The sequence below is a fragment of the Mastomys coucha genome, unplaced genomic scaffold, assembly GCF_008632895.1.
Source record: "Mastomys coucha isolate ucsf_1 unplaced genomic scaffold, UCSF_Mcou_1 pScaffold3, whole genome shotgun sequence".
In the NCBI taxonomy this organism is placed as follows: Eukaryota; Metazoa; Chordata; class Mammalia; order Rodentia; family Muridae; genus Mastomys; species Mastomys coucha.
The window spans coordinates 39,207,454-39,220,002 of NW_022196909.1; the positions used below are offsets into that span (position 1 = coordinate 39,207,454).

The 12,549-nt window shown below is 37.4% G+C and overlaps 1 protein-coding gene across 21 annotated transcripts in view; it reads left to right on the top strand.

Moving 5' to 3' along the window:
* Positions 1-12,549, top strand: part of Pcdh15 (protocadherin related 15) — a 1,206,525-nt gene that overhangs the window by 1,105,332 nt on the left and 88,644 nt on the right. For all 21 annotated transcript variants that reach the window (XR_004112186.1, XM_031346915.1, XM_031346916.1 and 18 more), the window contains one exon: positions 10,066-10,193. Coding sequence is in view for 20 of the 21 variants with exons in the window: in XM_031346915.1 (XP_031202775.1) it covers positions 10,066-10,193 (128 nt within the window). In the remaining variant the exon portion in view is untranslated. The remainder of the gene's footprint in view (positions 1-10,065; positions 10,194-12,549) is intronic.

Consider the following 12,549-nt stretch of genomic DNA (forward strand, 5'->3'; position numbering starts at 1 on the left):
AATCTTCACAAGTAAGTCATATATAAGTTAGAAATACCATCCTTAAGAAAGTAAACGAGCAAACCACAAATCTATCTTTTTATATCACAGGGTAGAATGAAGGTTTTTAATCCTGAGTTTAGTCATATGCAAAAAGTAAATATTTATATAGTGCCTCCTCTTTGCATAGTAGATTGTAGAAAATGCACATAATGGGCCTGGTCAAGCTCACAACAGGATTTTAGCAGTTAACTAACGGACTATAGAACTATGAATAACTGTGTGTATTTGGGAGAGTATTATGTCTAAAATCTGTGAGGTTCTCTGCCTCTATTCATTAACATTAATTTATTTTTAGTTAGAAAAGTGAAATCTTTTATTATATAAAATTATAAAATGTATATAATAGAGAAATTGAATTCACATTTCTCCATTTTTGTTCTCTTAAAACTTGGTATATTTTCTCCTAATCAATTTTACTATAGTTACATGCGTATACACATATATTCTCATCTGTAGGCTCTTTTAAAAACCTTTGACTGTTTCTTTTCATTTTCTATTATAATATCCAGAATACTTTCTGTCATTAAGTATTTTTTAGTAACTTAATAAACTTCAGAAGTTTCCATGTACATGTATCATAATTTAGTCCCTTCATCCTATGTTAATAAATATCTGATTGTTTGGACAAGAATAGTTGGGAGCAGAATTCAGTTGATGGAATGGGAGGTCTCGTTGTTCATTCATTCTGTTCCTGAATCATTTCCTGGTTTTTGAAGTAGGTTGAGAGATGTCTTCAAAAAGATACTCCCCCAGGAAAATTTTCATTTCCACTACCTCCTCCATCTTTCTGAAGCAGTTTAGAAGTAAATTTCATTTCCTGAATTCCATTTCATTATTTCATTCTCAGCCTCTAATGTACTTATTAAAAAACTGAGAACACTTCGGAAAGGTCCCAGTGAGATGTTATTTCTTATGTTTTCAGATACAAAAGTATAATAAAATAAAAGGTCTGGTATCTGTATGCATAAAAATACCTTTTTTAGAAACTATTGATGCAAAATTCCCTGTACCCTATGTCTTCTAAATTACAAGGCAGAGTTTTAAATATTCTCTTGGACTTTAAAATGATTTAACTGAAGCCCTACATGAAATTATTTTGTGTATGTTATCAGATGTTTGAGTATATACTATTTCTGGCTCTCCTAGTTATATAATTTTAAGCATGTTGTTCAATTTCTTTAAGCCCCATTATCTTCACTGATAAAAAAACAAAGATATTTAATGATCCTTAAGATTTTATTACAGAATCAAATGGAAAAATAGCACTCAAAAAGCATTTAACCCACAATGTTCCCAAGGTTGGTACAAGCATTAATAATAATAGTTCTATCCCTGGCCATGTTCATGCAAGAATTAATGTTATGAAATATAAACATTTGTATTGTCAAAATTGCTGTATCTTCACTAACTTTGATATTTGGGAACACACTAAAACCTTTCTGTTTGTAAATATGTCACCTGGAATTTACATACAAAAATTAAAACAATAGTAGACAGATTGGTGGTCTCAATCCCCAAGAGATCTCTAACCTAATTCCTGGACTTTAGGAAGATTTGACTTTGAGGGACTCCTCCAATGTATCAAATGAGAAACAAGGAGCCCTGAGACCTTTGGGTAGAGATAACACAAGTATTAAAGTCTTTGTGATGGAGAGAAAGAAGCAAGATGATCTGTGTTGGCTAAACACCAAGACATCTCTAAGCCATTCTACATTTAAAGAAAAGCTCTGGGAAGCAAAGACCATATACTTCAGGAAGTTGGAAAAATGATATACTAGCATATTAAGAAGAATTGTGATTTTACATAGCTTTTTGTAAGGAGAAGATTAATAAAAGACACAACCCTGCCCAAGGGTTCCAAAATGGTCCTCAGAGCTGCCTCTATCCCAATCAGCATAGCATGAGATTTCTGACAGGCAGACTAAAATAACAAATGTGTTTTGTTGCTTAAAATTACAAATTAATATATTAAGACACAAATTTTATGGTAATTTACTATAAAGACTATATGAAATAATATGCTAGCTAGATAATGGGTGGGTAGATAGATGATAATCGATGTATAAATAGGTTGATGATAGAGATAAACAGATAATACATAAATGGTACTCAGATAATAGGTGATAGATATATATAAATTAGGTAGGATATTAGAGAGATGAGTGGTAGATAAATTGGTAATAGATTATAAAGATAGCTCTTAATATAGAAAACTCTCACTTAATGTAATACAATAGTTATCATTTTCCAAAGAGGGAAAATGTTAATATGAACACAAATTCAGACTTTAGTTAGTTATCTAGACTATTTCTCATTTAATTATGTCCTCAATATCATAATAATAAACTCATCAATGTTGCCATTTTCTCAGAAGACCTAGATGAAATGTACTACTAGTTATTCTAGTAATCGGAATGCTTACATCTGGGGCAGACAGCTATGTACATTTCTTCCCTTCAGTCAGCTTATTAACCTTTTAGTCAAACACAGACATAAAATGCATGTTTTAGATACAAGCAATTAAAATCAGGCAAAGGTTAATTAAATCAATATCAATGCTAAATTAGAAAACTATTAAAATAAACTCTGAAATAGTCAATCTTTCTTGCTGCCTGGCTACTGAAAACAAAAACCACAGAAGCTACAACAGATGATAAGCCTGCAGAGAGAGCTGAGAAGTAAGGACCAATGGCCATCTCATCTTACGCTCCCTAGGAGAGTATTTCCAAATACTCTGTAGGAGAAGCCTGTGTGATGTAACCCTGGCCACCTTTCCAACTCTATAACTCACTGTGATTCTCATACTGTCATGTCTGAACCAACCACAGGGAGGGTGAAGAATGTCAGGCCTCTCTGTGATTTTTTTCTGATTCATTTTTTTCAACACCTCTCTCCGTTTATTTTATCCTTATTCATTGCTTGCTTGAAATCTGTCTTAAATAAAAGATACAACACGGGGAAGAAAGGGATTTTGCAGGCGTTCAAGGAAATTTCAAGCAAACTTGACTTACTTAAATTGGAGTTAGTTCCAAGCTTATGCCTTAAAATAATCAAACCCCAGGGTTGGCTGGGATACAAGAAACACAGTCCTTACAGCCAGTGTGTGTGAAGAATGGAAATCAGGGCCGAGCATCCACGAGGAAAAAGCATCCACATGAAGGCATCCCAATGATTCCACACACAGGTGAACACTTTGATCTTTCACTCTTGGCCAACATTCATTTTTACATTCTTCTGTTAGATACACTGCATGTTCAATGTGAATTATTAATCTTTTTTTTTTCCATGTGTATGACGATTTGTCCCCTTAGCTACACAGGGTTCACACAATGACCCAAACTGGGAAAATGAGGTGCTGCATCTCTAGTAACTGTAGTTTTTTTTTTTTTAATATGGAATAGAAACCAAAAATGAAAAGGGTCATCAGGGCAAAAAAACAGCAAAGTTTGCTGAATAATTTGAGATGAGTTAGAAAGAAAACATTCAGACAGAAACATATGGTTTCTCACTCTGAATTTGGTTGTGTGTCCCAGGCTCTGAGAAGCCAGAACTGAGTATAGCTGACAAGGCCTATGAAGAGTGGCTAGAAAAAAGAAATGAAAATGATATTTACTTAGGGAAGAATATCCACTATGTTTGAGTTTAGCTATATTAGGACACTTTTCTTAGCCCTACCCCTGAACACAACATGTTATATATAAAAACGAAATTCTTTATGAGAGACAAGTCAGCCTTACGTTGTTGTGTATATTTTAAGTGTTTAATAATCATTGAAATTGGTTGTAAATTCAGTCTTTGAGCAACACAATTTCAAAAAGCTTAGAAACACACACATACATATATGAACACACATGCACATGCAAACACATGCACGAACACACACATGCACACATATGCATGTGTGCATATACATGTGCATACATGCACATGTTCTCTCTCTTCCACACACATACACACACACAAGCACACACATACACACACACACACATACACAGTAAAGACATTCAACATCCCTCTCTCTTCTCTTAATAGCCCACACTTAAATCTAAAGTCTGTCCTGTTTCTTCTCCCAATAAAGCACCAACATGTCTCTTCCATGACACTTCCTAAATTCTTTTCTCTGGCATGGTCAATGATCTTGTTTTACCTAAGGGAATGTCTCCAGGGCAGTCCCTCAGGCTCTAGACACCAAGCTGTGCAGTCCCTCCCAAGCACTGGTGGCAATGTCATCGTTGGTCACCTGTTGGAATCGGGCAATGCCTATAGCCAAGACTGGAACTCCTTGCCTTCTTTGAATATCAAACTCTGCTTGTTCAGAATTCACCCTGACCTAGTGACCTATCTATCATAAAAAGTTAAATGTTCTTTCAGAACCTAAGAGTGATTATTAATAACCACATAGTGAAGTTAATATTGGGCCATGTTGAAATCTCCCCCACCAAAGAAATTTGCCTACTACTTTTTTTTAATATAGCCTCAGGTGAGTTCTTAGGAAAAGGCAGAAAACAGCCACATTCTTTGCCAAAATATCACAAGAATTCCTAGGCAGGTTGTTAAAATTGTCCCCCACTGAGACCTCTGGAGTTGGGCCTCCATGATCCATACTGCTCTTAGCATTTCTGTCTTCCAAGTCCCTGTAAGGATGTCCCATTTAGCTCCACTAATGGTATTCATCTGCTTTTCTAGTCCAAGGTTCAAAGGCCCCTATAGTCCTGTAAAAACAACATAGTCAGGCCCCATAACAGCAATATCCCACTGTCAGGTACCAACTTCTGCCTTAACTACTTTTCTATTGTTGTGATAAAATACCATGACCAGAGCAACTTATAGAAGGAAGGGTTTATTTGAGACTACAGTTTCTGCCCGGTCCAGCATGGCCTTGGTAAAGACAGAATGACATGGTTCCTGACCCTGGGACATGGCCAACAGGCATGGGCCTCCACAAGTATCGATGGCTGCCATGGGTGCAAGGCCTGTTTGTATGTAAAATGTACATATTTTACATTCCCCTCTCAAGGAATTCCCTCGTGTTAATAATAATAACTCCATGATGGTCAGAGACAGCATAAGCCGGGATGCAAACGTGTCTCTAATGTCTTAGCAAAAAACGGTAAATGCTGGGACCTGCAGGACAGCCCTTAAGACTGTGGGAAAGAACTCTAATGGGTTCAAAAAGATATAACTTCTCAAAAAAAAAATAAGGATGCAATATGAATTATATAAGGGGCTTCACAAATCTAAAAGAACAAAAACAGCTATGCTGGGAGCCAACTTGTGAGTGGAAGGTCTCAGAAAGATGAAGGAAGAGGAGAAGAAAGAAAGATGGAGCAGAACCACATGACCTGGAGAAGCTGCAAGTAGCAAAGAATCTCATAACTGGGAAATAATTAGTATAGTGATAGATAAGCCCAATCTATGCATGTAGATATAATAACTGGTTGTGTGGTTTTATATGGGCTTATTGGGGTAAGAAATTACCACAACAGATATATAAAATAAAAAACTGGGCTTATGACCTACGAGAGGTGAGCTATGCAGAGAATTCTTTAGAATAGCAAGGAGAACTGTCTCAAGTAGGGAGAGAGCTGTCTGGACATCTCTGGAGAAAGCAGAACAAGGGAAAAAGCAATCTAGAAAGCTATCTCAAACAGAACACAAAGACTTCAGCTTGGACCCACAATTTGGCGTCAAGTCATTAATTTTGGAGCTTCCACACACCCCTTCCTCAGAACCCTTCTCCAAGCTGAGTCCGGTCCTTGACACGTCTCAGAGCCATTGGAGTCCATCAATGTCACGGTCGGGAAGCATGGCAGCTGACAAACACGGCCGCTAGAACGGAAGCTGAGGGCTCACATTTTGAACTGGAAGAAACTAGAGTAAACTGAGAAAGGTGTATGGCTTTGAAATCTCAAAGCCCACCCTCAGTGACATATGTCCTCCAGCAAGCCCGAAATATCTCCAACTAGTATCATCCATTGGGGATCAGGCATTCAAACATGTGAGCCTTTAGGACATTCTCCTTCAAACTGCCACAAATAGTTATGTTAATTATTTTCCCCAGCAAGGTAAAAAATATTTGCATAATGTCTTCGGGAATAAAATGGGGATAAGGGTCATTACACTGGAAAGATTACCAATAAATTAAAGTATTATAATCATGCTTATAGGTAATCAAGATAGATTTCCCATCTGTAAGAACCTTATTGTGGAGAGAATTAAAGTGCTCTAATAATTAAATGCAAAAAATTTAGTTCAAAAGTTTGTTTATAGAGAAAATGTTTACTGTTCTATACATCTCAAAGGATATCATCTATCAAAAATTAGTAGGAGAATGAAGAGGTAGGCTACTCTATATTCGACTATCATAAATAGTTTTACATAATGTTACAAACATCAATTTCAAAATTAATTGGCAAATTATATTAAATTAAAATTCATAAAGGGAAATTGTATGTCTTTTGTGAAATGACTAAATGATCTCATTTTTAAAAGAAATGTACGCTTAAACATATTTAAATCTGACCATTTTTTGACTGAAAATTGATGTGGGAGGTGTTAGCCTATTGGGCAGAGCACGAGCTCTAGGTAGGTGTTTCTAAAGCACATTAACAAATCAGGCTGAGCAATGCAATGAGCAGGGATTCTCTGCAGACTCTGCTTCAGTCCCCATCTACAGGCTCTGGCCCCGCCCCGTCTGCAGGCTCTGGCCCCGCCCCGTCTGCAGGCTCCTGCCCTGACTTTCCTCAGTGGTGAGCAGTGATATGGAAGCAGAAGACAAATTAACCCTTTGCTCCCCAAGTTACTGTTGGCCATAGTGTTTCATCAGAGCAATACAAAACTCTAATGAAGACAAAGATGAGCAATTACTCTAAAGTGAGCTAAGACTATCAGCCTACAATGTCACAATTTAAATTCTGCTCCTAAATTATAACCCATCAGGTTGTCTGTTACTATGAATTGAATTGTCCATATTGGTGAATCCTGAAAGCTGTATTTAATTCATTGTGTAAAGTAAGGTGTAAAAGTTAGGTACGTGTACCAACCACAGGCCTATTTTAAGAATTAACAGGAACATTACCTGTTATATATGGAAATAAACAATGTCTTGGGAAACGGCTTGGTGGCTAAAGAGCTTATCTCTCCTGGTATACCCAGGAGCCCACAAGCTTGTGCCTGTACCCACACATGCAAACAGACCAATATGCACATAAATTATCATAAAGTATTTGTAAACCTTTGGGAAATTCCATACATAATTTATATTTTCACTCCTGAATTATAATTCCTGGAGTGTGCTGAAGGATAAGTGGGTTTATGAGTAGACAGGGAATCAACACCAACTGTCATGTTCCTAATACTGCTGTTAGATGATTCAGACCTCATCTAGCAGCTAGGTGGAAACTGAGCAGCTGGGCTTACTTTGACAGACAGACAGACAGACATACACCACACCATATATACACCATACACACATACACACCACATACATACACACATACAACACACCACAAACACATACACATACAACACACACATACCACATACATATATTCAAAACACACACATGCACTATTCTACATATATACCACACACACATAGACACATGTACAACAACACATACACACACATACAACACACACCTCATACACACATATACAACACACATAGACACATATACAATAACACATACACATACATATAATACATACCACATAGACACATATACAACACATACACACCACACACACATGCAATGCACACCACATACACACATATACAACACACACATACAAACATACCACACACACACATACACACCACACACACATACTCACAAATGGAATCCATCAGCCCCCTGCAGCTTTAAATTATTTTGTGCCTTTGTCAGCAGCTCTCAGACAATCTGACCGAAATGCATTTCATATGTTGTAACTTTTTTAAAGCATTAAAAAAATATATTTTTTAAAAGGTGATTAAGTGGTCTTGAATTCTAACAGTATTATCTCTTAGAATAAATTGAAAACGAATCAGAATATCATGGGTAAATTAGGAAATGAGACTAAAATGGGGAGAGAGGGGGCTTGGCTTTGCACCTCCTATCTGCCTCTCCCGGGTGATAATAAGCCCAGGGATGTCTAACCTACTGACACTGCTATCTGATGCTGCTATGGGCAAATATGCCCATAGCAGGTAGCCCAGAGGACACAGCTGAGATTGGATAGGCCTAAAGAGGTTGACTATGCTAAAAACCATAATTTAATTTAAAAAATGATTTATTACTCTGTTCTAATACTTATTAATTCATTTACTTATCCAATAAAAAGTTGTTAGATCGAGCATACAGAGAAGATCTTCCCCCACATTGTCCTGACGGCAGATAAGCCTAATTTCAGAAAGCAATAAAGACTCTGTAGAAAATAAAAACGTTTGTGGGGTTGGAATGATAGAAATGGGGATTAAAAGCATTGAGCTAGTCAGAAATGGTGCGAACTGCAAGGGAAATGGGCAAAACCAAAGATGAAAGCACAGAGGAACCTGGATGCTTTATAACCTTAAAATGAGGCTTACATCCAACGCTCCGTTGTTCTTTTGTTTACCCTTACTGGGATGGATAGGTATAACTTGCTTCGTTTCCAAGCAGGCAGCGGTGGCAACCACCAATGCATGTAAGGGCTCGTCTTCTTCAGTTGGATATCAATGCATGTTCAAACTTCAGGCATACCACCTACGTAGGAGAGGTTGCCCCACTAAGTAACCTCTATTTGCTTTAATCATCTAAAATCGAGCATGATAATAACTAGTTCAATGTACCGTCTCTAGATAGTTCTGCACCCCCTGGAGCAGAGCCTGTCCCATCCTGTCCAGTAATTACAAAGAGCCAAAAAATACAGAACTTTTATAATATTTTTTATTTTTTAATTATAGTATAATTACATAATTTCCTCCTTCTCTTTCCTTACTCCAAACGCTCCCATGTGATCCCCCACTCACCTTTCTCTCTCTCCAATTTGTGGTCTTTTAAAAATTGTATGTGCATATATATATACATATATGACAGTGTCCACTAACACCATATATATGTATGTATGTATATATGTATGTATACATATATGTATAAATTATCAATAAAACCATTGTTGATATATATTGTAAATATATGTGTATGTATATGTGTGTATGTAAAAATATGTATTCCTAGATATACAATAAACCTGCTCAGTCAGCATTATGGTATTTATGTATTTGTGATTTCAGGGATGACCACTTGGTATTGGATAACCAGTAAGGAGGCAGGGGGGTACTGGTCCTCCCTGAGAAAGACTACTTTGCTATCTCTCAGCATCCTTAGTTGCCTGTAGTTATTTGTCTAGGTTTTAAAGCACCATAAAATCCCCCTTCCCATGTTAGCATGTCTATTGGTGTCCTCATTGTTCAGATCTTATTTAGGAAGCCACATTGATGAGAGAATCGTAGGTGTGGCTTATCTGACATCTCTAGGAGACACAATTGTGTGTGAGTGTGTGTTAATAAGTACACAAGTTAAAAAGTTAATTCTCCATATCTTAATTAGTCAAATATAGAAGCCATATAGATCAATGTGACCTATAATTGAGTGCCAACTAGTTTGCAGTAAGCCCGTGTCCAGTAACACCATTCAGGAGTATTTGGGTAGCTTATGTATCACTACAAAAGGGAAAGTAAGTTTAAAAAGTTAAAATGGAAAGTGAATTACTATGGCTTCAAAAAGTGGCAGTTGGGGATCAGTTACACTGAAACAACACTTGCTTAGCACATACAGGGCCCTAGACTGAATGCATAGCGCGGTAAAAATAAAGTAAAAATGTAACATTATTAGTAACATTTGTACTTGTATTCTCTTGACCTAGAATTAGGCATCACTTAGGAATAGCCTTCTAGAAAGTTGTGTGCATCCCTTTACTGAGAAGTATGCTAAATATTGCTCTAGTGATTTTTATTCTAGTGAAAAAAAAATCACCAACAAAGATATGTCTTGTCTTCCAGGCAATACAGCTAAGGTGTACATTGAGATTCAGGATGAAAACGATCACCCCCCAGTGTTCCAGAAAAAGTTCTACATTGGAGGTGTGTCTGAAGACGCAAGGATGTTCGCGTCTGTGCTCAGAGTGAAGGTATGAGGGAAGAATCCCCGGTGTGAAACTATGTTGAGAGTAAGGACCTCTGACTCTTACAGACACTTGTATCAATGGCACTTACACTCACTCTAAAAGCACAAACAATAGATTGCACTTGTTTGATTTCGGTTGCTGGGTAAAATATCTTAATGAAGACAACTCAAGGAGAAGGGCTTATTCTGGATCACAGTTCCAGAGAGGTTAAGTCCATCAGGATGGAGAAGTTTTGACTACAGGGTCATGAGGTCCACCAGCCAACTACATCAGCAATCCAAAATGTCTGCAGCTACTTTGTGGGTCCTTCTTTATCCCCCCTTCTCTGCCCTCTTTCTGCTCTTTGGGCCCCATTAACACTAGATAAGAGAGAAGAAAGGATAGAGAGGAAAGTTGGCTTAGAAAAGGGGCAATATTATTAGAAGACTAGTTCCTGCTAATTAGGGTCATTGAGTAACTTGGGGCAAGTTTGATCATCACCTCCAGGATATAATTTCTTCTTCTTTCTACTTGTTGCTGCACATGACTGTTTAACAAACCACAACTAACAACAACAAACAAACAACAACCCACCCTGCCTCTCAGGGCTCTAGCATTTATATAACCCTCTGAAAAGTCCCTAGAATTCTAAATGTCACACAATCACAGAAACTATCTGCAGCTGGCAAAAAAATCAGACGCCTGCTAGAACACACGAGGTAAATCATAACTGCTGAGGACAATCTGAAGCAGCCCCCTATCCCATACCTGGAATGAAAATGGAAACGTATTCTTATAATGTGTCTTTTTTTTTTTTGAAGATTACCAAAATTGTTACTTCAGGAAAGGTAGTGGGACCAAGCTTTATAACCTTGAAGCCCACCCCCCAGTTCCATATCACCTAAAGGTTTCATAACCTCTCAGAAAAGAATCTCCCTCTGGGAACCAAGTATTTAGACACAGAAGCCCGAGGGAACATTTCACATCCAAACAGGATAGAAATATATGGAGTTAATTATCTAAACTCAACACAGATATTTTTTTTAAGTGAGATAAACACTAAGCAACTTTATATATTTTTACCAAAACTGGGTTCCAATACTTACAATGTTCTGCATAAAATGTTAACAGTGTTTTGCCCTGGTATATATTTAATTTTTGTTGTCTTCTTCATTTGTTTGCCTGTTTATTTATTGATTTATTGATTGTGTTTGAGTGGTACTGTGGCTGGGGTTACATCCATGCCTACCGATCAGAGGCCACATTCCTGGAGTCGGTCTCTCTTTTCTCCTTTATTTGGTCTTGGGAACTTGAGCTCTTAATCTGCTAAGCCATCAGGAGGACAGGAGGACAGTCCTCTCCACACCTCTACTAAGATCCCTGCAGAATAACTCCACAGAGTCTCAGAATGAAATTTCTAGCGGCGGGTATGGAAATCCATCGATTTCCAACGGAAATAGCTGACTTCTTACAACAACTTTTCAAGTTTCAAAGGATGTTTAAATGAGCAAAACAAAAATACTCCCAAACACTGGTAATTTTAGGATTTTAGTATCAGTCTTTTAAAAAAAAATTCCTTCATATCTAAAAATTCAGCAAACTACTTGTCTAACCTGCAGAATGCTCAAGTTCCAGATTGATCCAAATTGATGCTCTCGATTTCTCTCTGATAACCCACGTGCATATCTAGAGATATTTAAAATGCTCTTAAATACTTGCAGTTGTTGTGTTAAGACACAATAGAATTTTAAATATTTTCTTCTTATTTAGGGTAAGAGTTCAGATGCTGGCTCATTGTAGATTGTCCGTTGTAGTTCTTTTCCTGAACGCACCTTAAGCACTCTTAACAGCTATCCACTAAAAGAGACAAACCTGCTTTGATGCCTCCCAAGTTCAGTTTGGCTTTCTGGCAGTGGCTCATGGGGAGCTTTTTCCCCATTAGCAGGCCCTCTGTGACGATGGCTTCTATCTTCTTTAACGCTTATCAAACACCTTTAGTAACAAAAAGGAATTTCACCCATGCCAACATAGCATGTGCTGGCCGATAGCTCTTTCACAATGGCATGCCCTGATTCCTGAGCTAAACTGTGAGTTTGTGATTAGGAGAAGGGAGGATAAGGGGCCCAAGGCTCGTGAGTCTGAGGCCAGACAGGTAGAGGAAGCCTGGTCTCAAACAACCACAAAGCAATGATAAAAAATATAGACTAAGAAGAGTAAAATAGGGTTCAATTTTCAGATGACACTAGGGTTGGGATGCCCACATGGGTTTTTACAACGCAGCTTATTCTAAAAGTTATATACTGTGTAGGGGAAAGAAGAAAGCCAGAGTATCAAAATGCTCAAATGTTAGATTATTCTACTAAATAGTTTCACAGATGTC